Below are 27,494 nucleotides of genomic sequence, written 5' to 3'. Positions count from 1 at the left end.
TGGAGCTGGCACCGCCGAACACGGAAGTGGACGGAGGAGGGAACGTTGGGGTTTGTAGTTCCTTTCATACTCCCTCTCTCTCAGCCTGTTGTCAATACGGAGAGAAAGGGAGACTAGCTCCTCAAACGTAGCGGGCTCATCCCGAGAAGCAAGCTGATCCTTCATGTTATCATTCAGGGACTGTAGAAATATTCCCTGCAACGCGTGATCCGGCCACCCCGTTTCCGCGGCGGCCGTACGGAAGTCTATGAGGTAATCAGCGACACTGCGGCGACCCTGGCGCAACTTTAACAACTTGCGGGCCAAACTGCCCTCAGAGACAGGATGAGCGAATGTCCTTTTAAACTCACCCAGGAAGTTATCGTAGGAGCAGGCTTGCAAGGGATGGCTTGACAGGTATCCTTCCGCCCATCTTAGAGCACGATCCCGTAATTTCCCTATGAAATAGGAAACCCGAGCGGCGTCGTCAACGAAGGTGCGCGGTGAGCGGCCGAATACCAGGTCGCACTGACGCAGGAACCCCGTGCAGCTCCCCGGATCCCCAGAAAAAGATTCGGGCTCTGGAGCGCGGAAGCCGAGGCGGGGGACGAAGCAGACGGCTGAGTGACTTGTGCGGGGACCGCGGGTTCGGGGGCGGGACGCGGCACGGGCGTGAGGTTAGCTTGTAGGGCTTCCAGGGCAGCAAAGATCTTAGCCTGTCCCTCACCAAGGTCTTTCTGCGAAGCCAGGAGATATTGAATGGATTGCTCGTGGTGACCTAGGATGGCGCCTTGTTTCTGAATGGCGGTCCGCTCTGCGTCTGCTGAGTCCATATTGTGGCCAGATCTTACTGTTACGGCCGAGAGGGCCAGGCAGTGGGTGTGGACTCAAATGCAGACACAGAGGGAGGCAAAACGGGCGTGAGCACAGAGTTTATTTACAGAGCTGAGCGAAGTTACAAAACAGAAAACTAAGAATGCTATAACCTATGCATGCTATGAACTGTGAAAGCTATGAGCGGAAAACTGTGAGGCAAGACTGTGAACGAGAAACTCTGAGGGCTGGATTCCACAGAGGGATCCGGGGGAATGGAGAAAGGGGGCAGCGGCTTGGAGGGAGGTGTGAAGTCAGCGTTGCAGATTTGGAGTGTCAATCGAGGAGGGAGTGTCCAGGGGGTTCCGGGTGAGGAGTGTCCAAAGCAGATCCAGAATAGGCTTGGAGTGGGGAGCTGAGCAGGGAGGCAGGCAGATGGGTCCTATGGCGAAAAAGGAAAGAAAACACGGTGAGGAGAAAAAACAGTAATCCAGAGTTCTCGCAAGGGCTTGGCGGCCTAGCACTAACATGTGTTAGCAGAAGATCTGGCAGGGGTCTGTCGTGAACGCTGGTCTTATATGCAGGTGACTTGATTGGAACCAGGTGTGGAAGCTGATTGGAGTCTCCGTCTGAAGGTGGAGCCCAGCAGAGTGGAAACACCCCGTATTCACCCGGACCATGACAAAAGCAAGAGAGAAGGGAGCTAAAACAGCTTGTTTCACATAGTGAATCACACTAATCACAACACTAAGCTCTTAAAGCAGGAAATGAGCATAATTCTGCCCCTTTTCCAGATGATCATGAGAGGCACAGAATATTTTTATCTGTTATTTAAAACAGCGGTCCCCAACCCCCGGGCCTCAGACCGGTACCGGTCCGTGAGTCGTTTGGTACCGGGCCGCGAGAGTTGAGGCTCAGGTGTGAAATGTATGGTTTTCAGGGTTTTTATCGGTTTTCAGCGTTATTTTGTTATCGTTTTTATCGTTTACTCGGTTTTCCTGGGTCTTTTCATGTGTGTTATGAATAAATCTTCTTTTTTTCGGTACCGGTACTAGTTTTATTTTGTTGTATTTATCCGCGACACCTTAAAGGCCAGTCCGTGAAAATATTGTCGGGCATAAACCGGTCCGTGGCGCAAAAAAGGTTGGAGACCGCTGATTTAAAAGACATCATTAATCGTTAAATTAATGACAGTGTAAATATGAGCTGTGTTTATGAGCTGAATAGGAAAGAACGGGATTTGTTTGTTCCCTTATGATAATACTGAAATATGATAAAATTTTATACTCAAAATGCATCATCTTTACTAATATGCACACACACGCACTAGCAGGAGCTTAGTTACCATGGTTTCCATCATCCACAGACAACGGTTCCTCTCTCTCACTCTCTCCTTCTCTCATATTCTCTCCCCATCCCCCCGCCAGGCTCTTCTCCACGGACAACAGGCTGCCAAGGACAAGAGGGGCTGCTGCTCCCATCATGCTTTGCAGTAGGAAGCAGGAAGAAGCCAGATATTGTCAGCAAGCAGCAAAGTGGACAACAGTACAGAGGAAAACAGACTGATAGTGAACGAGGAGGCAGGACTCAGGGAGTTATGGCCAGTGTTGCCTTCAGGACACATTCAAGCTCTTTCGCTCTGGGTAAGTCCTGCCTCACATTGCTTGTGTTTAACCAAGACTGTGTCCGAAAAGCATGATGAAGCATGTAGATGGTGGAGCAGGCTTGCAGACATATGCATGCTGCCGGTGGATTTAAAGGGGCAGTGCAGTAATCCTTTCAGATGGAAAAAGATAAGGGTCTTTACTGAAAGAGACAAACAAATGCTACAAGACTGAAGAAACTGTCACTTCAAAGACGAGTGCAATATCAACAGCGCAATAGTGACTGAGTGAAGATAAAGAAGCAAATTACCACATCTCACTGACAAATATGCCATTCAGTCTAGCATATAATGCATTGAGGGACACACCCACACACTTGCACACACAGAGAGACACAGTGTCCTTTACTGTGAATTTCAGCCCTATTTATTATCCCTTGCAGACTTATTTAGATAACAGCAACAAGCAGATAACAAACAATCTGTGCCAAAATTTGCATGTTTGTCCCTCAGGAACAATTAATCTGAAAAAAAAAAAAAAGCTACAGAATCTTAAAAAGTTTGACATATTCCAATTATGTTATCATTGCACTGTTTCACTGGAGAATTTCAACACCTGATTACATTTCTTTGGTCTTACTCTTGAAGGTTTTGACTATAACTACATCAAGTTTAGAGTTTTAAAAACTTCTTCAGAGCTCCTTTGTTGTTAAAACAACATATAAATACTATGATTTAGCCACCCCTCATTCACACCCCTGAGGCAGGGAGGACGTAATCGGTCATGTTTGTTTGTCTGTATGTTTGTTTGTTAGCAGTCTAGTGTGCTCAGTTTTTAAGATATGTTCAAACTTTGTCAGTAACAGCTCAAGCTGATTTAATTTTGGTGAAACCAATCAAGGTCACACCAAATGTGAAAATCAGTAAAAACATTATATTACCCACAGTGTTTTTAATCATTGTCTTCAAATTTAATGACAATATACTAGGCCGTGGGAGACATGAATACCCTGACGGGCTAAGCATTTGACCTTGAACTTCATTGTTAGTGAACAAGGTCAAAGTTCACCTAGACAAAAAAAATCGAGTAATCTATCACAAATATGGAGCGAGCATGTACAGCATGGAGAGAGCAACTCGGCTCCAATCACAGAGGTAAAGATAATAAAATACAACAATATGGTATGTAATGTTTCAAAGTCATGGGTCAGACAGCAACATGTTGTAATAAAAACAGACTAACGGCAGCATGTTGTAATAAAAACATCATAAACATCACTGTTTTAGTATAACTCTTGGGCAGTGTGCACTCAGAGTGCTCTTGTGTCATTTTGTTTAGCTAAAGTGGGAAATAAGTACAAGGATTTTTCTAAAGGGCAAAATTACACGGAAATACGGTACATTATCCAAAAACAGAGTTTGTACATTGCTAACAAACTTGAAAGTCAGTATTTGGTTTGACCATCTTTATTCTTTAAACACAGCCTGAACCCTCTTTGGCAAGCTTTCTTGTAATTTCTTGAAGTCGTCTTCAGGAAAAGTTCTCCAGACTTCTTGAACAAACATTATAGCTTTTTAATTAATATTGACTGTCTTTTGTTCTGTTCTCTGTCAGCATGATCCCAAACTGCCTCAGTAATGTTCAGGTCCAGGCTGTGGGGAGGGAAGGATGATCTGATATCCTCGTGTTGGTGTTGTTCCCAGACCATCATGAAAATGTTGTTCCAGGTTCAACATTGCAAGTGACCAATCACATTGTTGTGACGTTATTCCTTTGCGTGCCAAGCCATTTGTGCATTTATGAAATTCCAATGTTGCAAGGACAATATCAATTCTGCTTACTGTTTATTAAAGGGTTAGGGTTAGGGTCAGGGTCAGTTGATCGGCGGACAGAGGCGGTTTCACGCAGCTTAAGTACAGTTTTTTGTTTTACGCCGGTTTTTCCCGAAGTCGCAAAAGTATGACGTCACAGGTGCCTTTTTGGTTTTGCTTTTACAGCTTTCGCGAAGCAGGTAACGCCTTGTCACAACTAACTTCTAGTTAGACTTGTATTTCTAACTGATCCACCTCATGTTGTGTAGCTTTCTTGATTTTATTCTTATTGGGCTACATGTTTATTTATTACATAGATTATACAGTACTCAAAATTCACCTTTTTATATAATTGAGTGTCTAATTATCTGGGCTGAAACCAATAAGAAAGTTACAGACTATATTTATATGAAGACTGGTTATACTTGCTCTATTTGATGTATTTTAACCATATATAGTACTTATTACAGAAGTAACACCTGCATACGTGTGAAGAAATTGCTTTGATTTTGCCACCCCATCTGATTTCCATGCCACCCTAAGAAAATTTCTCTAGATCCGCCCCGGTGTCCAGTCTTTTTTCTTGTTTCTTAAGGTCATGAATTTCAGATACTGTTCATCTGCTACAGATAGTTTTAGGCCTGCCACTTTCTTTGACATTATTTGGAGATTGAACAAAAAGAAAAGTGACCAAATTGAGAATGTTTGTAACAAAGTTCCTAAAGATATAATTTAAAATTGGTTCTTTTTATGTGTAGAAACAACACTGGTTAGACTCAGGTGTGTTTTTTAAGTTTGAATGATTCAAATGTCAGTGATAAGTAGCTTAACAAACAAATCGGTTTCCTCTGAAAATTATCAGTGCAAAGATTGGATTGAAAGTCAGTGAAAAAGCAGCCAATGTTTAAAGAAGAACTCTGAAGGACCTTCAGAAAGCCTGCTCACAACCATTTTTAAAAATCACAAGAAAGTCTGGCTCCTTGGAAGCAAAATATAAAGAAATGAAGGGTTGCTCAAGAAGAGTTTTTTTTGCACAGCACTGTAATTGTCGTAACACATGTTTTATGTTGATTGTTAGCATTAGGTCCTGTACAGCTACATTTGGACATTTAACATTTATTGGATGCCAATTTATTCCTGTGGAATTCTGTGGATTTCATGTACTCAATGCATGAAGGCTCTGTTACCCTTGGCTTAACTCTCTCATAATTAATTCATTATTATTAGTAGTATTAGTATTTTATTTAACAGGATAACACAGATTCAAATAACCAATCCATGAACGCCACCAGGTATTTTGGAATCATCAGATAACCTGACGGTCATGTCTTTGAACAGCTTTAAACCTAGAGTCTTCTTACTATGAGATGACAGACTGATGATTTGTTTTATTGGTTTACTTATGTAACTATCATAAGTACACTATCAGTTTCATAAGGTTACTTAGTGTTTTCTTTATTCTACTCCATGGTAAAGTGCTTTTACCAATTGCTTTTCCCCCCATTATCGTTTTTCTCATTAATGATATCCTCGGGTTTGTTCAGTCCACATTTAGATAGAAATTCTTCATTCAAAATGGGCTTAATAGTTTTGGCCCCTCGTGCCCTGCCAAGCATTTATCTTCATATTAGAAACCCTCGGTCACAGGTGCAACAGAAACAGCAAAACATCCCTGGAGGCTGTTTGGATGTTGAATTTAGCTATGTGACAAAGTGTGGCTATTAAATGGTTTTATTAGCAGTATGTCATGTTCAGCTTTCTGTTTTGTCTACCCAATTGTATTGAGGTTTACAGTCCTACATTGATGTAATAAAATAGTTTGCAGAGTCTGAAATGTAGCTTTTGTTTGGGTTTTTTTTGGCAATTTCTGTGATCTCACCTTGGGGTAGATTTGCTGGGACATCCACACCTGGGAAGACTGGCAACTATTTTGAATATTTTTCACCTGTCAGTTTAGATAAATTTAGACACACCCGAATGTCTGTGTAAGCATGGGCCATTAATTGCCAATATTCCCCTTTTCATACTCCCAAGACACATACAGCAACTGAACGCTGGTACTGTCAAACTCACGATCTGTTAATCATTTGATCGATTAATCAAGGTCCTACGAAAACGTTATTTTTCCCAATATTCTATTAAATGTTTTTCTACTCTGTGAACTCAAATCACTTTTTACTACATTTAAGGTTCAACCATTCATACAGAACTTCTGTGCCATCAAACACCTGTCATATTCAGACTCTGTATCTTGTCCATGGAAACTTTAAAATGCAAAGCGAACCACTAATTTGATCAGAAGACCAGCTGAGACCAAGAAAAAGCGACAGGTACAAGCATCAATGACAATTGATACTGTGATTATCTGATTAGGTCAGAAACATCATTTAGAGCAGGACCGGGCTGGCTTGCAAATGCACGGCAGCATTAAGACAGCTTAAATATTGGACCTAAATTAGATTCACCAAGTGGATGTGTGAAAAGGCATCAGGACAGCTGTTAGCTGATGTGCAATAACGCTGAGATCAGTTGGTGTCCCAGGATTGTGATTGAGTTTATTTAATAAATGCTTAATGCCACACTTGCAGACTCTGTACAATGCAATTCACCAATGTTTCATAAACATCTCACATGCAAAGGCTTATTGGAATGAGCTGCTAATATAAAACAGATTAAGCTGAAATATAACAACTGCTCATCCACACGACCTCACACTTCACAGTGCACTGCCTTGGAATATAGTGATGAGGTATGAAGTGGAACAGCTGCATAGCTGTTAAGAAATGCTGGTTTAACCTGTTAAAGTGTAATAAGCTCAGTGCAAAGATACCAGGACTGTTTTCCTGATCGTTTTAGAAAGATTTTAACCAGAGTAACCGAGTGATTTCATTTGAGCCTGGAGCAACTCTCACAGTCCCCCATCAGGCGAGATCGCCTTTAAAAAGCTACTGATTCAATCAGTAACACAGCTACTGAGTCAGTATAGGTTCCTCAGCTTGTAAAGGGCTGGTGTGTCACAGTTTCTCTGCAATATTCAGTCAATGCACTAAAACTGAAAGTTTTCAGTGTTCGTGCGCACTGCTGCTAAATGTTATGTTGGCACATTTTGACTGCTGAATTTGTTTTTCCACCTCCCAGGTGCCTTTTTGGTTTTGCTTTTACAGCTTTCGCGAAGCAGGTAACGCCTTGTAAAACAGTATGTATATGTTTATTTTCATCAAGATCTCTGACAAATGTAGGCAAAGTGTTGCCTTCCCTTCTCTAGTGACAGGGATTCACAATCTCTGTGGAAGATTTACATGCTAATGAAGCAATTTGACACCTGCAGTTGCCTATGACTTGAAAAAAACACATGTAAATTGGTTAGTAAGATACTAATGCCTTTTTATCCGGAAGCACAAATACCATATTTATTGTAAATCCTAATTAAATGTGCTTTGATGAAAAAAAAATACTACCATGTCAGATTTTTCTTTATATTACACAATACTGAATTATTTTTAAATGATTATATGTGTGTCTATTAGGAACTTTAATCAATTACCGAACCTTGTACCTTATAAAATAGCTGATATAACCTCAGATTAGATTAAGGTGCTAATTCATTAATACGCTATTGGTGCAATGTTACTCATTCTGTGTGTGCTTTGTGTTTTTTAATCCAGTCATATAGGAACAAATCATTGTTTAAATCATTATGCAAAGACCACTTAACTCACAGGTGACATGAGTTTATTTTAAGGAAAGCTGTTTCCCAGCAGCAATTCTCTGCTTGTCACACCTTAGGTTCTGTTTGCCTTGTAATCCACTCTGTCTACAAGATATATTTAAATACTATGGATATGTTGACACAGAGTCTAGGTCCATTTTAACATTGCAAACACAATCACGGCCCGAGCCATCCAACAGAGTGGATAAACACTGTGATCCAGTAAAAAATTGACTCAATTTAACCTCTTGCCAACAAACACACTTGCATATAAATACAAGACCCACCCACTCCCAGCTATCAACCCAGTAGGGAGGGAACAAAGCGCTGCTCTTATCTCACCATATACATTCAGCTCTCACATCGACTGGTCTGACTGCTTGCATGACATCTGAGATTTGAGGACAGGAAGAGAAAAATACACTCAGAGTTGACTTAAATATGACACAGTGAAGACGGCTATTTGTAGTTGTGCCAGTGACTCTACAGGTGAGTACATTATTAAATTTCACTGACTGGAACTTTTCTATGAATTTGGATTTGGACGTAGAGGAAATTCTGGCTTTGAAAGCTGAGTTTGTTTTTCACTGGGAAGCACAGTTCAAAGTTGTTCTTTATAGTGAGAGTAGTTAGTCTGCAGGGAACAGATGTCTGTGTTATTTCAGGAGTTTTTGTAATTATTTATTCCCCATTTGCAAAGGTTTTGAACACCACAGAGAAAGGTGTTTTATTTAGTTCCACCCATTTCAGATTAGAGATGTTTCAGCGGTATTAATGATAAATTACACCTACTGCGCTAAGCTGGCATGGAGCGGTTGTGTGACAATTTAGCTTACTCAGTGTTTTTCTCTCTAGATCAGCGGTCCCCAACCTTTTTTGCGCCACGGACCAGTTTATGCCCGACATTATTTTCACGGACCGGCCTTTAAGGTGTCGCGGATAAATACAACAAAATAAAACTAGTACCGGTACCGAAGAAAAGAAGATTTATTCATAACACACGTGAAAAGACCCAGGAAAACCGAGTTAACGATAAAAACGATAACAAAATAACGCTAAAAACTGATAAAAACCCTGAAAACCATACATTTCACACCTGAGCCTCAACTCTCGCGGCCCGGTACCAAACGACTCACGGACCGGTACCGGTCCGAGGCCCGGGGGTTGGGGACCGCTGCTCTAGATGTTATCCTCGCTGTCATTTTTGACATCACATCTGTGTGAAACAATTCTGGAGCCTGACTTAAACGAGTGTAATGACTTGCAAAAATGCCGGTTCTCTGACTTGAGGTTAGCTTCAACACAAGTTGCCTGCAGAAGGACTGTTGGCTTTGGAAGACCTCAGATTTAGTGCTCATTATGTGGAATGCCACATTTTCTATCTGTGTACTTTAGGTCACTGCAATACTATGAAAGTTTCTGCGTATGCACATAATATGCAGACCTGGCATAATTTAGTCACTTTTTGTGGTATACACAAATTTATATTTTGAGATTAAATGACAGCTGGGATGGACTCCAAGGTGAATTCTAAGCAGCTGAGAAGTGCTTTCATCACATGATTAAAGGCAGAAAACTTTGATTAGAAACGGCTGACTGTCACACCTTCAATCAGTTGGTTTCGGTGCTTTTCGGGGCTGACACTGAACTAAATGAACTAAATTTGTTTGGGTCCTCAGTGTGAGTTCTATTCCTCAAAGCAGTTAATCTTTACAGATTGTATCTGCTGGCGGGGGTGAGCTACCAAGCAAACAGCAAGCCAGCTCTTGATTTCTTTTTATGTGTTTTTCGTCAATGAGAACGGTCACAATTTATCTCCTGTCACTTCTATCAGTTAGAAACTTCAGGTGAGATTTATGATACCCACATGAACATAGACTTGTTTGTTGCTTCAAAGGAGCCGATTCTGTGCTGCCTGAACAGTTTTTGCTCGCTAAACAAAACTACCCAGAGACAGCGAGTTTAATAAAAAGCAACATAAAAGTTAAATATGAGCAAAACTAATCAGAAACAAAAACAGCAAATATATAAAAGATAAACAATTCCTATCAAGCCATTGACTACATAACAGCCAGCGCTGCCACAGGAAGTCTACAGTAAATCACAGCACATGTCAGCGTTCTGATGGCACAGACAGATTATATGTCACTTGGTTTTTTTTATGGTTTCTGAGACATGTTATCTTAGCTGCAGCGCTGCTGCTACTGTATTGTTGAACACCAGGAATGTGCTGACAAGTTAATATCTATATATAAATTATACTCGGTGCAACTGTAATGGCTTTTAAAAGCTAGTTGAACATTATGTGTTTACAAGCGACAAAGCTCTGATAATCTTCCCTAGATATTTAGAACAAAAAGGTTTTTTAAAAATTAGAGGTTTGGTTAATTTAACACTTCAGTAAATAGTATTGAGGCTTCATTCCAATAAATGTCAAGACCTATGCAGTCAAAATGCTGAGTAACTAATAAGCCTGTAAAACTGTGAAATCATAATGCTTTGCTTATAGGTCAGAGCTGATCCTGATCCTGATGACATTGAAGGAAGAAAAATCAAACATAGAGTGGCCTACTAATACACCTAGCTCAAAAAACCCTGTCCTCCACATAGTCCTCATTTATGAAATAGCTAGCCAGCGATAATGGACCGTCTGCTGCTTAAGAAGCAATGATTAAAAAGGGACAATACAGTTTAATTATGATTTATTGCAGCGGTCCCTCGAGTTATGTTCTAAAAATAACCCGCAATGAGTGAAATCTGCGAAGTAGCCAGTTTTATTTTTTACAATTACTATAGCTGTCTTAAGGCTGTAAAACCCCTCACTACACACTTTATACACTTTTCTCAGACAGGCATGAACATTTTCACACTTTCTCTCGTTTAAACACTCTCAAAGTTCAAACCTTGTAGAAAAATAAGTCCAGTATTATAGAATGAAACCAAAGGCATCTGCAGGTGACGACGTTTCGTCGACCTTTTTGTTTTTGTTGGGGAGAAAACTTACAAGCATACAGTACAGCACTTCAGAATCACACTGTTTAACCAGGTGAGCTATAGCAGCATCTGTATAGATAGTGGATAATTTTTTTCATTCATCCCTGTCACCAAAAACAGTACCTAAAGCATTTTTTTTTTTTTGTTTAATTTGACTTATTTTGAGTTAGTTATTGTATGTGGTGTAATAGTTAGCCCATCAACCACCTCGTGACCTTCTGTGCTTTGGGACAAATATGTTGCTATGCTACATTTAGACACTTTTGACCCAGTTTCACTGCAACTTGAAAACCTATGACAAATTTTAGAGTTAGAATTCATGTACTAAAGCGTAGTATGTATAGTGTTTCATGCCTACTTTAAGCTAGGTGATAATAAAAAGAATCTAGCAAGCTCATACTGACAATTTCAATTTTATTTTCATCATGGCTAGTTTTAGCATGCTAAACAGCGCAAAACACAAGTTCTGCAGGCATTTGGACTGCATGTTTGTGCAGTTGTTAGCTCTATTGTCTCACAGCAAGACATTCCCTGGTTCTGTGCTGAGATTGCATATTTGTCCTTAAGGTTTCCTCTCACAGTCCAGAGAAATGTGAGCTAGCTTAATTGGTGATTCTAAATTGGCAGTAGATTTGAGGCAGAAAAGTGCTTGAAGTGTATCAAATATGGTTAAAATATTGCTAAAATGACCTGATGATGTAAGTGCTGTTGCAAATTTCATTCATATTTGATCAAACGTTTCATTGAACAAATGTGTCAAAACACATTTGGATTATTGTCTGGGAATCTCACATATTTGGAGGCTATAAAATATAAGGATAAGGATAAGTCATACATGATAGCTGTAAGATTAGGCTTTGTCCTTTGAATCCCTGAAACAATTTTCATGGTAATAGTTTTTAAGAAATTTCACTAAAAATACCAAATGTTAACTCAGTGTTGCACTAGGTCAAAATATGAAATTCACCACAGTCATTAGGCTTCATCTACTGGGAGCTGTAATGGTTTGCACATGAGTGAATTCACTAAACTATTGGAATGTTAGATATGACGAAGTAAACTCAAATGAATGCAAGCTTCCAACTAGACAAACCTTAGTTTTCTCATTCATTTTCTTAACCCCTTACTCAATTTAGAGTTGCATGTGGGGCTGGAGTCTTTTCTAGCTATTATTGGGGGGGAAAGGCACTACTGGATAGGTCTATCCAACATATGGGCTTTCCTTTCCATTTATATTTCTCTTTTCCAAAACCAGCACCAGGGATCATTTTATAACGACTGCAGTCATGTTTTGTTCTGTGTTTATAAGGCCATTGTCAGTAATTTCCCATCGCTTTGGTCTTCAGTAACCTTGCCCCCACTCAACCCCAGCATAGCCACAATTAAAGAGTGTAGGGGTATAAGATAAGCTATGTTTCACTTGTGCCTTACATCATATCACAATTTAACCTTGTCCATATTGTATTTAAATCGTGTGTGTGTGTGTGTGTGTGTGTGTGTGTGTGGTATGTTTGCTTCTAGACAGTGAGGAAGTTTAACTTAATGGCACATCTTGTCATGGATTTTCAATGGAGCTAATTAACCCTTGCCCTGTTGTTAGTTTATTTACAAAGAAAGATAGTGTTAAGTTAATTCATAACCCCGAGTGAACGTTCTCACACAGAGCTCTGAATCAGCAGTTTAAAGGACGTGGAAGAATGCACAAAGAAAAAACATCAGCAAAATTACACTATGTCATCACAAAAACGTGGGACCGTTACAGAGAACAGCATTTGCATGTCATGAGAACTGTGACTTAAGGAATCCTTAAAAGATGGAGTCCAAGCTGAACTTTTGGATGAAAATGGTTTAAATGGACCATTCTGACAGCCGTCAACAAATTTGTTAGATCTCAAAGTTACAAACAATGCACTCAAGTAGGAATCACTGGATATAAAACTGTATTTGTCCCTCTCTTTCGCAGGAGCAAAGCTGACCACTTCATCGTCAACGCTTCCCTTTTCCTTACACTGTGCTCCCTCTTCTTCCTCTCTGAGACCATGGAGGAAGCTGCCAACACCACAGAAACCCCACCGGCCATACCCATTCTCTTGGAGCGACAAGTTCGCCAGCGAAAGCCTGCAGTGTCAGTCCTTAAATCAAAGCTGAAGCAAGCTGTAACTTGCTCTGTGCCCAGAATCCGATCCACCCTGTCAGGGTTTTTCCCTGTGATGCGCTGGTTGCCTAAATACAACATTAAAGAGTATGTCTGGGGTGATGTGATGTCTGGGATGATTGTAGGTATCATCTTGGTACCACAGGCCATTGCTTACTGCCTGCTGGCAGGGGTGGAGCCCATATATGGCCTATACACCTCGTTTTATGCTAACATCATCTACTTCCTCATGGGGACATCCAGGCATGTGTCTGTAGGCATCTTCAGCCTCATGAGCCTCATGATTGGACAGGTAATAAATCAGAATCTGGTCAATCTCCCACGTGCATGTTAAGCATGCAGCTAAAGATTTTATGTTGTCATTTTCTTTTTTCTACAGGTGGTGGATAGGGAGGTGTTCAAGGCAGGTTTTGACCTCAGTGAGGACTCAGCAGTGTCTAATATTGATGTCCTTAATGATACACTGGGCATAAACCTCACAGTCACTAAAGTTCACACTGTGGAGTTAATGGGTATGCAGTGTGGGAAGGAGTGTTACGCCATCAGCATTGCTGTTGCTGTTACATTCCTGGCTGGAGTCTACCAGGTAAAGAGCACAATTGTTTTTCTGTGTATTCTGTTTTTCAAGCACCTTTGTTGGCAAGATGCACACACTGATACAGTGCTATGAACAAGTGTTGGCCCTCTTCCTGTTTTCTTATTTTTCTGCAGATTTGTTGCAGTTTCATGTTTCTGATCGTCAAACATATTTTATTATTATACAAAGATAACCCGAGTAAATACAAAAATGTAGTTTTACGAACGTTGATTTCACTTAATAAAGAGAAAAAAAGTTATTAAAATCTATCTGACTCTGTGCAAAATAGCAATTGGACCCTAAACTTAATAACTGGTTTTGCAGTCCTTTGCAGCAAGAACTGCAATCAACCATTTGCAATAACAGACAATGAGTCTTTCACATCACTGTGGAAGAATTTGGCCAACTCTTCTTTGCAAAATCATTTTAAATCAGCCACATTGGGGGTTTTGATCATGAATAACCGATTTAAACCTAGCTAAGCATCTCGATCTGATTTAAGTCTAGGCTACTCCAGAACTTAATTTTGTCATTTTCCATCAGAATTTTCTGGTAGAGAACAGAATTCATTCAGTTCCATCAATTACAGCAAGTCACCCAGATCCTTAAGCAGCAAAGCAGCCCGAGATCATCACACTACCACCACCATATTTGTCTGTTCTTTATTAAATGCGGATGTAGTTTTATACCAGATATAATGGGATTCAAACCTTCCAAAAAGTCCCCAAAATCTTTGGAATGGTCAGGATGTTGTTTGATAATCAGAATCAGCTGACTGGCCTGTCGACCGCACGAGCAGCGACCTGGATAAGATGAACCTTTGCGCTCTTTTTGGTCACCAGTGGTTTTCACTGCCCATGGATGCCATTTTTACCCAGTCTCTTTCTTATTGTTGGATCATTTACACTGACATTAACTGAGGCAACTGAGACAGTTCTTTAGATGTTAGTCTGGGTTCTTCTGTGGCCTCCTGGGTGAGTCATCAGTGTGCTCTTGGAGTAATTTTGGTAGGCCGTTCACTCCTGGGAAGGTTCACCACTATCCCAAGCTTTCTCCATTTGTGGATAATGGTGTGTGGTTTGCTAGAGTACCAAACCCTTAGAAATGGCTTTATGACACTTCCTGATAGATATCAATGACTTTGATTCTCAGCTGTTTATTTAAATGTATTTAAATTGTGGCATGATACATTTCATTTTTAGCTCTTTCAGCCTACTTCAGTTTGTCAGACAGGTTCTATTGAAGGTATTTTTTTTATTCTGCATTTTTCTTAGTAATCAGGTCAGGGTTTAGCTAATGTAATTGAACTTGGTTTTTCAAAAAATGGGCTCAATCACAGTTAATTCATGATTTAACAAGGGAGTAATTACTTTTTCACACAATGTATGCAGCCTGACCAAGTGTTTCATCCGACTACAGTGATAATGCTTTAATTAAGGATGGTAAAATAATACAGCACAGTTAGACGATGTGTTTCTGTGGAAGGGTCATTATTATGATGATGATCTCACAGCTATTGCATTAGAATTTTTCCAGTTTTCTGGTATTTATTCTTTTCCTTTTTGGGCTTAAATTTCCACACGTCACACTGGACTTTGGTTTCTATATGCTTCTAACTTGAACCTTTTTCACAAATCGATCAAAACACCTGCAGCCACTTAACAGACCAGCATGTTTTTTTTTTTTTACTCTCTCTCTCCTCTACATCCTTGTCTCCTCGGCAGGTTTTGATGGCAGTGTTTCGACTGGGATTTGTCTCAGTTTACCTTTCGGCTCCCATGCTCGATGGCTTTGCCACCGGAGCGTCCTTCACCATCCTGACCGTGCAGGCTAAATACCTCCTGGGTTTAAAGATTCCACGTCACCAGGGCTATGGCACAGTAGTCGTTACCTGGTTCAACATCTTCTCCAACATTCACAAGACCAACCTGTGTGACCTCATCACTAGTGCCATCTGTATCTCAATATTAGGTCAGTCACATTTGGATACGTATATAATATCAATATAATGTAACCTGGAAAAATACAATTTTCTTTAACATGGATTTTTATTTCACAATACATTTTTATTTCAGTGGCAGCAAAGGAGATTCAGGAACGCTATAAGGATCGTCTGAAGATGCCTCTCCCCACTGAGCTTGTAGTAGTGGCCGGAGCTACACTAGCCAGTCATTTTGGAGAGCTGAACAGCCGTTATGGCTCTAGCGTTTCTGGTCACATCCCCACAGGGTTCATGCCTCCCCAGCTGCCCGGCTTTAGTCTGATGTCCCGTGTGGTGCTGGATGCCATTCCTTTGGCAGTCATTAGGTAAAGTGAAACCAGTTTAACAGCAGGTTGACTTTGCAGGAACATGTGCCTCTAATCTTAGTTATTACAGATACATATCAGTAGCCACATTATTGTCTGGGCGGGATGCACGACTTTGAGTTTTGACTGGGCTTTCCTTTCAAAACACACACACCTAAGGTCATTTCCACCTCTATTGTTTGTATCTTTTTTAAAGGAAAGTGGTATGGGAAGTTAGATTCTTCAAACTGCTGAACTTTCTAAAAAGCCTTCTTGATCCGTTAAATAATGTTTGATAAGTTGCTAGAAAACATGCTGACCTCAGGTGAGATGAATTTGCAAAACCTAAATATTCACCAAAAATATTATTTTTGTCTTGTAGTTTTGCCTTCACGGTGTCTTTGTCTGAAATGTTTGCTAAGAAACATGGCTACACCGTTCGTCCCAACCAGGAGATGCTGGCTATCGGCTTCTGTAATATCATTCCCTCCTTCTTCCACTCATTCACCACCAGTGCAGCACTGGCAAAAACAATGGTGAAGGACTCCACAGGCTGCAAGACACAGGTACATTTCTTCTTTGACCTGAAGGAATAGTCTAAAATCTCTCACTTGAAGATCTTGGAAAAAAGTGTTCTCACTACATTTAGTTGTGAAATTGCTGGTGAAAGCAAGTGACGTACTAAAGATGCCTTGGGGAATACCTTCTGAGTTGTAAGTCATCACTGGTGATAACCCTAACCCTAACCTAAATGGACTTTTTTGCAAAAAATGTGAATGTTTTTTGATGTATGTCCATTAGATTGATTATTTTCTTTTTTTGCTGATTGCCAAGACTTAGTCTGATTACCCAGGGTTAGGTTCATCACTGGTGACAGCTCAGACCTCCACGTTATTATCCTGCTCAAACTTTCCTGTGAGAGAAAACATTTTCTTGTAACCTTTTTCAAGTCTGTCCTGACGTCAAGTGTGCGGTGTTAGTATTTGTGTGGTAATTTGATTTCTTCATAACTATCAGCTCTGTCTGTCTTCTACCATCTCCACCAGGTGTCAAGTCTGATCAGTGCCCTGGTAGTCCTCCTTGTCCTCCTCTTCTTTGCACCTTTCTTCCAAGCTCTCCAGAAATGTGTGCTTGCTTGTATCATAATTGTTAGCCTTCGGGGGGCACTGAGAAAGTTCAGGGATGTACCGGCTAAGTGGCGTGCGAGCCGAAATGACGCCATCGTTTGGCTGGTTGCCATGTCAGCCACGGCTCTGATCAGTGTGGAGCTGGGCCTCCTTGTAGGAATAATCTTTTCCATGATCTGCTTCATCTTTAGGACTCAAAATCCAAAGGTAAGCAAATAAGGTCATTTTAAATGATGCTTATACTAATAATTGGAAAATGATTCAAGTAATTGTGAATAATCTCAACACTCTGGGGTTTGATGTCAGGTCTCCCTCCTGGGCCGGGTTGATGACACTGATTTTTACGAGGACTTGGAAGAGTATAAGAACCTTGTGGCACCATCTCGGGTTCAAATATTCCGCTTCCAGGCTCCTTTGTACTACGCCAATAAGGAGTCTTTTCTCAAGTCTCTCTACAAAGCTGTCGGAGTCGAACCCTTCTTTGAGCTGACCAAAAGGAAAAAGGCAGAGAAGAAGGCCAAAGATGCGTCTGCGAAGCAGGCCAAGGCGAACGGAGAGAAAAATAACGGAGATGTTGTAGTGAGACTGGTCCAAAGAGAATTGGAGTTTCACACAATAGTTTTAGACTGTTCTGCAATCCCTTTCATAGATTCAGCAGGCTTGGCTGCTTTTCTAGGGCTGGTCAAGGAATATAAAGGGATTGGCGTGAGTGTGCTCCTTGCCTGTTGTAACACTTCACTCATTGATACCCTGCAGAAGGGAAAATTCTTTGGTAAGAATGACGAAGACATGGGCAGCCTTCTGTTTCACACAGTTCACGCTGCTGTTGTCCATGCTAACAGGGCAGCTGCAGCCACAGAGAGCAGGTCAGAGGACTCTGAGGTGTAGGTGAGCCAGAGGAGAAAGAGAAAAGATGTGCCCGGTTCATTCCTCTGTTTGATTTCCCACTGGTATTGTGAAAAAATGTTTAGGCAGTATCAGTTTGGGCATTAGATAGCTCTATGATGCTTTTTATAACCCTTCTTTTTAGAAAACAGTGGAAAATATATTTTTAAGCTTTGTGCCTATTAAATTTGATCCAAAGCCTTCTGTTTCAAAGATATAAAAAAAAATGGATTCAAGTTGGCAATGAGCAACGCAAGCCAGAGTAAATGAACGATATGGTGAAGACACATATCCAGTGATAAACCAATGAGACAGAAATGGCTTAAAAAATATAACAAATTTTCTGCTTTTAAAAGTAAAAAAAATTGTAAAGGTTTGAAATCCAACTTTACTACATGCATTTTTAAAATCTTTTTCAAGTGTACGTCATTATATTTTTTCCAAGTAAGATGAAGAAAATGTGGTCCAAAAAGAGCTGCAGTAGGTGTTCTCAGTCAGTAGCAGTTTCGTTTTGTTCTGTCAAGTCTTCTCTTTGCAGGAAAAGGAAATGAGCTGGAGGAGTAGCGACACAAACAAACACGTAGCTTTTTAACTTTTCAGTGCTAATGACTGAATATAGACTTTTGCAATTAGTTTTCAGACAACAGTTTTACATAGTCTAGAGTTAAGTGAACCTGAATTTTTTTCAGGAGCTACCCCTGAAAAAGCATTAGTGACATCAGTAAATAAGCTGTTAAAGCAGAGCAAGCACTGATGAACTCTGAATCTGTGCATGCTTGCCTGTAGTGTATAACTGGATGGATGTTTGCTTTTTTTCATTCCCAAGCTAGTTTCCACTCAGTTTCTGGCTAATACTCTGTGTGCAGTTTTAGTACAACACACATGTGCCACAATATGAAAGTATTATTTATTGCAATGAAAGATAAGTCAGTTCAGTTTACATACCTTGAACCTCTTGGCCAAAGTCCGTAATGGCTTTAACCCGGGGTTGTAGAATCCAGATTTAGAGATTTATCTAAGTGCCAGCTATTACCTTGGACGTTAAATCATTCATAAAAGGCTGGTTAAAGTTTTCCTGACACCAGGAAGGAAAGTTATACGTGACACACGAGGACTATGTGCTTTTCTCAGTGTGGTTAGGTGAGGGTTCATTACAACATGCTAGTACTGTTGGACCGTTCCAATGGCCCAAATGGGGAAAAACCATGGAAAGAAATAGTAACATATGATTAAGATGTATATGGGGACTTTGCTCAGGTGAAAATTAAAACAAAAACTGGTGCCTTGAATCGACGGCAACAGGTGATACCATAAACGTGGACTGATTCACTGCCATTGATTGTTAAATTCTCACTCTCGTATCTTTGCTAAACCACAATTTTCCTTGATCTCTTTAAATCTTTCAATTCAATTCAGTTCAATTCAATAAACGTTATTGGCCCCGAAGGAAATTGGGTAATTTCTTTAAAATTTAAAAATGAATAATAACTGAGACTATCTATGTCAATAAAAAATGATATGTTAGGCTGAAGTGTTGAAAAACTGTCACTGTAATATGATGTGGACATGAGACAACTGTAAATTTTTAAAATCATCATTTTCATACATTTATGTTGTCATCTACCATTTCTAAGATTTTTTTTTTACTGGAATCGTGATAGTGACTTTTGTTTTTAGCAGGAGTTTCTTTGATTCTCGTCTTAGAGACAGCGTTGACGTTCAACATCATCAAATGTTTTTTAATGTTTAACACTTAGATTAAACCGTGTCTTTAGAGAAACACCTGTGGGTGTGATTTATTATTACAATTACTAATATTATTGTTAATTAAAATTGGTTAACAAACAAAAGGATGTCATATAAAGAGAGACTACTTATCATTTTGATAGAAAAACATGTATTCAACCTACAATGGCCAGTACTTTATACTTCGTAACTGAGGAAGATCATTCTGAAGTTGTTTCACATTATAAAGATGCAGCTTTTTGCAGATTGGTGTTTGTGAGCTCTGCCTCTCTAACATGATTCGGTTTAAACCCAATCATATTACTGACCTGTTACAAAACAGGTCAGTGTTACAACACCCTTAATTGCAAAATATTCCTCCAGGTTTTTTTTTCCTTTTTAATACTTTAGCACTTACTTTTCAACCCTTTTGTTGCCCCTGTCTTTTTTGAGATGTGTTGCTGCCATCAGATTCAAAATGAGGTAATATTTTTTCATGAAATAGTAAAATGTCCCAGTTTAAACACTTGATATGTTTTCTATGTTCTACTGTGAATAAAGTATAGGATTTTGAGAATTTAAAAATCACTGTGTTTTGCTTTTATTTACATTTTACCACATGACACTTTTTTTGGAAAATCAGGTTGTAGTCACAGTAAATTTAGACCTTCATGCATTTACGTGTACAATTCAGACTCTTGTTTCATCTACTCTGTTTTTATCTGGATAGTTAGATACATAAGTATCCCATCTCCTTACTCTGCAAGGAGTAAAGAGACAGATACAAAATTCAATAGATAAAAAAAATAGAATAAATAAAGATGAAAACTGGAAAAAATAGCTGCAAAAAAGCAAAAATAACACCAGAGAGAGAGGGAAGAGACCCCACCATGGTGTGTGCATACAGGTATGTGTGAGCAGTAAGTAACTTTCTAGGACATATTTATGCGTATTGTTTCTGTCAGTTAACTCAGATTAGCAAACTGAGTCGGGATTGCTATAGGCAACCGGCCTCCAACGTTTGATAAATTGTTTTGAAGTCTCGTTGAGTATGTTATTTGTTCCATCTGATATATGCTTCAGGTCTGAGCCACTTAACTGTGGTACACTTGATTGCTTCAGTTAGAAATATTCCAAGATATTATTTAACTCTTGCATCACTGCCCTCTGGTAGCTCACCCGTCATCTATCTTGTGATACAGCCGTATTAATGTTAGTTTCCCATGTGAAGCATATTGCTTAAATTCATACTCAAAAACATCATATTGAGATGACTTTAGTTTGCTTCCCAGTTTGCAGTTTATTAAAAACTCTTTCCTGTTTATTAGATTTAAGTCTTTAGTTGAAGATGCCAGTAGGAGTCTATGTAGGCTCTGTGATAGGGAATGTGAATTCTTCTTTTAGCTATTCAAACCACTTAAAAAGCTTGTTGTAGGTAAGCTAGTACATACTCTGGCAATCTTTTGATTTTCTTTGCATCAGTCCATCTCAAACTGGAAATTGTATTTATTTATTTATTTTAATTGGGACAGATTGCTGTGAAATTTTAGCTTCATTTTTTTAAAAGGCCCATTCACCCACTTTCAGGCCTTTTTTCTCCTTTGAAATTTGAGACAATATTTGAACATAAATACTTGTGAAGTCAAAAGCCTGAAAATTTCACTGGACTATTCAGAATATATAATTTGGGACCGGGTACATAAACAATGAATTGGGGAATTAAACTACGGGAGAAAAAAACCCAAAACATTTAAAGCATTCCTGTTCATTGAGCATAACAAAGAAAACAAAATAGTTGTGTTTCACAATAATGCAAAATAAAATGGAGAAAATGTTTTAATATGACATTCTTAGTCACATACATGCAGAAAATATGCAATAGAAATAGTCGGGTATAGCTAATATGTATCACACTAGTTATTCTAATCTAAATAGAACAACATTGTGGAGTTTCCATGTAATTTCAGGTGGTAGTAATTACAGGTAGTAATTACAATGGAGAAAATAAGTATATAAAATATAAAAGTATATATTTGAAAAGCATTTGATGCATGAAGATAACATTTCACAGCAATCATTATATATGTTTAAAAGCTGAACTAAAAAATGTTTAGGTGAATTGGAGATGGTTAGCAAATTTCCCACTTGTGGGACTAATAAAGATAAGATAAGATACGATAACTCTTTATTGTCATTGCACAGTCATACATAGTACAATGAGCACTACATATAACACAACACGACACGATATGACACATCACAATGCAACACAAACAACACAACACAGTATATTAACACTAAAGTGTATGTGTATTGCACACTGTTATTATTGCACATTAATTATTATTGCACCTTGTTATAAATATAAATATTATTATTGTTATTATTTTAAACATTGTTACCTCCCCCCTAAAAAAGTCCAGGGAGGTATCCAGTCAGGTCAGCTATTTGCATTGATCAGGGCTATTGCCCTGTTGTAAAAGCTGTCCTTGAGTCTATTTGTTCGGGACCTCAGCAGCCTGAACCTCCTGCCAGACGGCAGCAGCTTAAACACCTGGTGTCCTGGGTGTGTGCAGTCCCGTAGGATGCTGCGTGCCCTCTTGAGACAGCGAGTGCTGCACAGGTCCTTCAGGGAGGGAAGAGGATGTCATCTCCCCCTGAGGTGAGCCCCACCACCAAAGGTTTATCTTAACTGTCACACAGAAAGATGATTCGAGATGGAATGACTGTTTTGAGAGGGCACAATATCTTTTATAAATGCAATATTTCTTAGTGCAGAAATTTGGATTTTTTTCCTCTAGATTTTTAGGGTACTGTCAGTTCCTTCACCAGCACTCCCCTCGGGGGGGGGGGGGGGGGGGGGGGGGGACGCCTGAGAAAGGCGGAGCCTGTAGGGGCTCAGAGAGCTTTTTTTAATAGTAAACCAATAGGTTTTGACACCAGGAGGTTTTGAGGCAGGCTAATGTTCCTCAGAGGTCTCAGAAAATACAGTGTTTGTTGTATATGTTGTATGTTGTTTTAATAAGACACTGTGTGTTGTGTGTCTATTTTAGGTATTTTTTAGATGTGTGTGCAAAACAACTTGAAACTAGAGACTCTTTCCAGCTCCTCTACATTCATGTTCAGCTGCGGGTTGGCTCTCTGACTTCTCCTAGCTATCAGCTATTTGGTCTTTTTTGGTATGTATTATGAGAATAGACACTGAACTAGCTTTATTCTCAAAGAAGCTCGTTTACATATAGGCTGTAGACAGTGAAATATAATGCAAACTACGGCATTAAAATGAAAAGTTCTTAAAATAAAAATTGACCGTTTCCAAAAATGCTGATCACTGCAGACACTTCTCTGTACAAACAGCCATTAGCTCATGAGGTAGTACACTCAAGGTTGCTATTTGCTTGCATAATGATCATACTTTGAAATATTGACACTATGTCTCATAATAACACCGCAGCAGGACTTCATCATACTGTTGCACACTCACACGTTCAAGTATATATGGGACACCCATCTTTTACCTATTAACTGTAAAGAAATGAAGAGTAAGCAGTTTGTCTGTTTGTACCTGTCAATGATTGAATAACTTTGAACCCCCTTGAAGTCTGCATTGCCACAGTTTCCACACGCGAGGCCTTCGGAGTTAAAATGTGGCTGAATTGGGGTCAATTATAATCCAGACCTAACTAACAAGGTAGTATCGTAAAATACACATTATTTACATCACACTGATGGAATTCTAAAGTGGGAAAGTGGAAGACGTATGAATGCATTGTGATGTCAGAGGTCAGAGGAGAATGGCTACACTGCTTCAAGCTGATAAGGACGTAACTATGAGTTAAATAGCCACTCGTTACAATTAAGCTATGCAAAGAGCATCTCTGAATGGAGAACCTGCTGAACCTTGAAGCAGATGAGTTACAGCAGCAGAAGACCACATCAGGTGCCACTCCTGTTAGCTAAGAGCAGAAACTGAAGCTACAATTCAAACAGGATCAACAAAATTGGACAACAAAAGACTGGAAAACTGTTGCCTGGTCTGATGAGTCTTGATTTGCCCTGTAGCATTTAGATAGTAGGGTGACAATTTGGTATAAACAACAACATCGATGCATGGCTTGTATCAACCCTTCAGGCTGCTGGTGCTGTAGTGGTGTGGAGGATATTTTTTGACACGCTTTTGGTCCCTTAGTACCAACTCAGCATCATTTAAACACCACACCTGAGTATTGTTCCTGACCATCTCCATCCCTTTATAAACACAGTGAGCCCATCTGCTGATGTGTCATGCAACAAGGAATGAGGATTTATGCTGATGCTGTGAGGATGAGACATGACTTCTGACCAGGCAGTTCTCATCACGATGCCCATGTATTTAACAAGAACATACTTTTCAAGCTGCCAACTGACATGAATCACTTACATTGTGAGCTTTACCTGTGGAGACTGTGAATAGAGAGAAATAGGCACAAAAACCGAGATTTAATCCACATTTTCCACTGAACTCTGCATCATAAATGAGAAGCATTTGAATCAATGCTGCCTACTACTGGTTTTTATGAGACCTGCAGCTTCCTCGCAAACCAAAATGAGCTAATCTTGCACCTCTCTTAAATCACATCAACCTGCTTGGATTTTTAAGCAACTGAAGCACAGAAACTCACAAACAACTGATTTCCCAGCACTTTATTCATTCATTTATTCATTTAAAAATATCTTTTCACATAGGCACTGAAATAAATATTTCACATTGCAGTAGTCAGTGCCACCGCAGTAACATACAAAACACACAAAGGAAAAACACAACCAAACAGCAGTCCAAGCAGATCAAGCATTTAATGCCAAAATAAAGACACTTAAAAAAAAAACAGAGTGCTTTTGAGTGCTGCCGTCATGACTGCAGCAGTAAGTGCTCTGAAAAGAAAGAAAGAAAACCACACTGGCCTTGGAGTGTAACAGTTTGATCATTTTGTCCTAGTTTAGGCTCAATTGTGGACCCACAGATTGTAGAAGTGCCATTACAGTACAAACAGATAATAAGGCAAACCTGATTGAATAATGCAAAAACAATACAAACCACCAAAAACATATAACTGTCCAAAAGTACATTAATTTGAAAAAGAAAAGGAAACTGACACACATCAAACTGGCCTTGTTAAAGCAACGAGGTGGCGGTTATCAGTATTTTTTCCTCACATTGTTGCGAGAAGCTTCATGATAAAAGGACTGATGGCTGATAACAGATATCTGCTACAGTTGACTGACCTCCCGGGCTCATCACTGAGTGTTATGTTAAGTGCTACTGCTCACAGCAAACTGTGAATTCATAGTCACACGTACCGCTGCTAAAGCGTCATTTCCTCAAAATTAAATATGAAGGAAGAGATCTCGTTTCCTCTCGTCAGACTCATATCAGCCACCACATTAAAACTCCTGTGAGTTGTGGCTGATCTGTTTTACAATAGGGCACAATATCAAAACTGGAAGCGTGCCAGTAGAGATAAATGCACAATCCTATAATTTGATCAAACAATTGCAATAGATAGACAACCACAGGTCACTTAGCACCTCTCTGATGAGCTGTGCTGAGTGAGGTGAACTGTGAGTAAGCTACAGCAGGACGACTGAAATCAGACTCCCAAATTATGTAAGATGAGACTGAAGACTAAAAAATATATACCCATCATCTCAATGATAAAAATGAGTTTAGCATTAAGATTAGTCTGTTTCTCTCAGCTGATAACAACAGCTTTGATTTTATATACTGGCTTTGCAACTTTGCAGCATTTAAAGTATTTTTTCCCAACATATGTGTTCAAATATAAAAAAAAAATACTGCAAGTACTGAGTGACTGTTTCTACCAAAGAGAGGTAACTCGCAGTACCCAAACGGTAACGTTCAGCTCCCTTGGGTTTTTCTGTCATTCCCACTTCTTAATCAAGACATTTCACACAGAACCAACAACAAAGCAAGGCAAAAAATAAACAAAATTAAAATAAATAATTCTTCCCACAGACTAAGAAGTAAGATTCAAAGGATTCAAAATACCTATTGATATTTTTTACCAACACTTCTGTACAAAAACTACAATCATAAACAACCATGAGAAAATGCTTTTATCACCCAAATATTTTCTACGAATACAAAAAATACAGTTTCATGCATTGATCTAATAGAGCTCACTGTTTTCTGTGCTTTAGGGGCTGAGTTAGTGTGGCCGACCACATCTAACATCAGCTCACAGTCCTTAGGGAGCAAACACAATCCCAGCACCAACCTCCACCTCCAGTGGCTCTGCTAAGCCGTGGGATGCAGGTACCCTCTCGGCATATTTATATATGCCTCATTATTAAAAAAACCAAAGTGTTCGATCCCTCCAGCAGAGGTTTAGAACTAATTTCAAGCTGAATTTAAGCTGTTCTGGGGACACCTGGTGGCCAAACATTTTACTGACATGCTATATGTTTGTGTCAATCGGTCAGCTGTCTGTAATCACATCCGCTCATTCTCCTTTAATGCATGCAGTGGCTGACATGATGTGTTCATCCATTTTATTTTATTTTGGACAGTTAAATTACAGTGAAGGGTGTCAGACATATTTCTTACTGAGGCTGTGCTGCTGCTCTAATCCCTAATGTGGACTTCAGATTGGGAAGATAATCTGCGAGTGGTACGCACAGGTGAGTTGAACAGTGTGACGGAGGGCGTACGATAAAGAAGCCCCTTTATTTCTACCGCCGGTACTCAGAAGTACCTTGTCGTTAGGTTGACAAGGTAGAGGTCACAAAAATACGGTTCTTCTTATTATTGTGTTGTTTTTAGGCAGCTTTACATTGCAGTTACATGATGAATTTCACTTAGCTCCTGGTGGTCTGCGCTGGGCAGGACTGGCTGTGTCTAAAGTGCATGATGTACACAGCCGTCTGATGCCACCAGTAAAACATAGCCACCACAAGTATGTGCCACACCTGGTGGCTGGCACCCAGGTAGTTCAGCTGGCCTGGAAAAAGAAAAAATAAAGTGTAAATATAAAGCATTTATTAATTCTCATAATGTAGAACTGTTGTTGAAAGAAGTTCAATCGTTTAAAGGGAAAACAAATAACAGATGGATGGATGGGACGCGTACTCTGTAGCGGTCAGAGAGTTTAATGGCTGCATCGTACTGTAAAATGAAATGTCTGGTGTGTCGTTGTCATGGCGGTGTATACAGTACCCTCTTAATCATTAATATTTCTGTTTCCACATAAATTCACCATTTCCTGTTTAAGTTCATTAAGCAGTTTATTTGACTGGTAAATGGACTGATCCCTATACAGCTCTTTTCTGCTTAAAGTTACTTCGTAACTGAGGAAGATCATTCTGAAGTTGTTTCACATTATAAAGATGCAGCTTTTTGCAGATTGGTGTTTGTGAGCTCTGCCTCTCTAACATGATTCGGTTTAAACCCAATCATATTACTGACCTGTTACAAAACAGGTCAGTGTTACAACAGCCTTAATTGCAAAATATTCCTCCAGGTTTTTTTTTTTCCTTTTTAATACTTTAGCACTTACTTTTCAACCCTTTTGTTGCCCCTGTCTTTTTTGAGATGTGTTGCTGCCATCAGATTCAAAATGAGGTAATATTTTTTCATGAAATAGTAAAATGTCCCAGTTTAAACACTTGATATGTTTTCTATGTTCTACTGTGAATAAAGTATAGGATTTTGAGAATTTAAAAATCACTGTGTTTTGCTTTTATTTACATTTTACCACATGACACTTTTTTTGGAAAATCAGGTTGTAGTCACAGTAAATTTAGACCTTCATGCATTTACGTGTACAATTCAG

General features: G+C 39.5%; 2 protein-coding genes across 3 annotated transcripts; one reads left to right on the top strand and one right to left on the bottom strand.

Annotated features, from left to right (window-relative positions):
- Nucleotides 1-289: 289 nt before the first annotated feature.
- On the bottom strand, nucleotides 290-2,276 carry LOC147325719 (uncharacterized). Its single transcript, XM_086300365.1, has 3 exons — nucleotides 2,138-2,276; nucleotides 1,321-1,421; nucleotides 290-1,234 (listed from the first exon to the last, which is right to left on the bottom strand). The coding sequence occupies exons 1-3, from the start codon at nucleotides 2,274-2,276 to the stop codon at nucleotides 959-961; spliced, it is 516 nt and encodes a 171-aa protein (XP_086156491.1). The 3' UTR covers nucleotides 290-958.
- slc26a1 (solute carrier family 26 member 1) lies at nucleotides 2,170-20,228 on the top strand. Of its 2 annotated transcripts, none has more exons than XM_086300363.1 (8): nucleotides 2,170-2,435; nucleotides 12,874-13,357; nucleotides 13,445-13,651; nucleotides 15,367-15,613; nucleotides 15,718-15,949; nucleotides 16,311-16,494; nucleotides 16,975-17,262; nucleotides 17,362-20,228. In XM_086300363.1, the coding sequence occupies exons 2-8, from the start codon at nucleotides 12,950-12,952 to the stop codon at nucleotides 17,941-17,943; spliced, it is 2,148 nt and encodes a 715-aa protein (XP_086156489.1). In that variant the 5' UTR covers nucleotides 2,170-2,435; nucleotides 12,874-12,949; the 3' UTR covers nucleotides 17,944-20,228. The 2 variants fall into 2 exon arrangements, with proteins under 2 accessions (XP_086156489.1, XP_086156490.1); XM_086300364.1 differs by lacking the exon at nucleotides 2,170-2,435 and adding an exon at nucleotides 8,252-8,405.
- Nucleotides 20,229-27,494: the final 7,266 nt, after the last annotated feature.

This window comes from Aulonocara sp. 'chitande type north' Nkhata Bay, linkage group LG7, assembly GCF_057382095.1.
Source record: "Aulonocara sp. 'chitande type north' Nkhata Bay isolate Kocher_YH1m ecotype deep benthic linkage group LG7, A_spYH_male_GT1.1, whole genome shotgun sequence".
Classification (NCBI taxonomy): domain Eukaryota; kingdom Metazoa; phylum Chordata; class Actinopteri; order Cichliformes; family Cichlidae; genus Aulonocara; species Aulonocara sp. 'chitande type north' Nkhata Bay.
Note: the sequence above shows the minus strand (reverse complement) of the source record. Positions and strands in the feature narration are given on the sequence as shown.

What these genes read in the sequence shown, in the direction of transcription:
- LOC147325719 (XM_086300365.1), bottom strand. Translation starts at nt 2,276, where the DNA reads ATGATGGGAGCAGCAGCCCCTCTTGTCCTTGGCAGCCTGTTGTCCGTG. An exon ending in TGTGGATGATGGAAACCATG is followed by an intron (nt 1,422 to 2,137) that starts GTAACTAAGCTC and finishes CTCCACCTTCAG; the next exon opens with ACGGAGACTCCAATCAGCTT. An exon ending in CAGATCTTCTGCTAACACAT is followed by an intron (nt 1,235 to 1,320) that starts GTTAGTGCTAGG and finishes TTTTCGCCATAG; the next exon opens with GACCCATCTGCCTGCCTCCC.
- slc26a1 (XM_086300363.1), top strand. Translation starts at nt 12,950, where the DNA reads ATGGAGGAAGCTGCCAACACCACAGAAACCCCACCGGCCATACCCATT. An exon ending in TGAGCCTCATGATTGGACAG is followed by an intron (nt 13,358 to 13,444) that starts GTAATAAATCAG and finishes TTTTTTCTACAG; the next exon opens with GTGGTGGATAGGGAGGTGTT. An exon ending in TCCTGGCTGGAGTCTACCAG is followed by an intron (nt 13,652 to 15,366) that starts GTAAAGAGCACA and finishes TCTCCTCGGCAG; the next exon opens with GTTTTGATGGCAGTGTTTCG.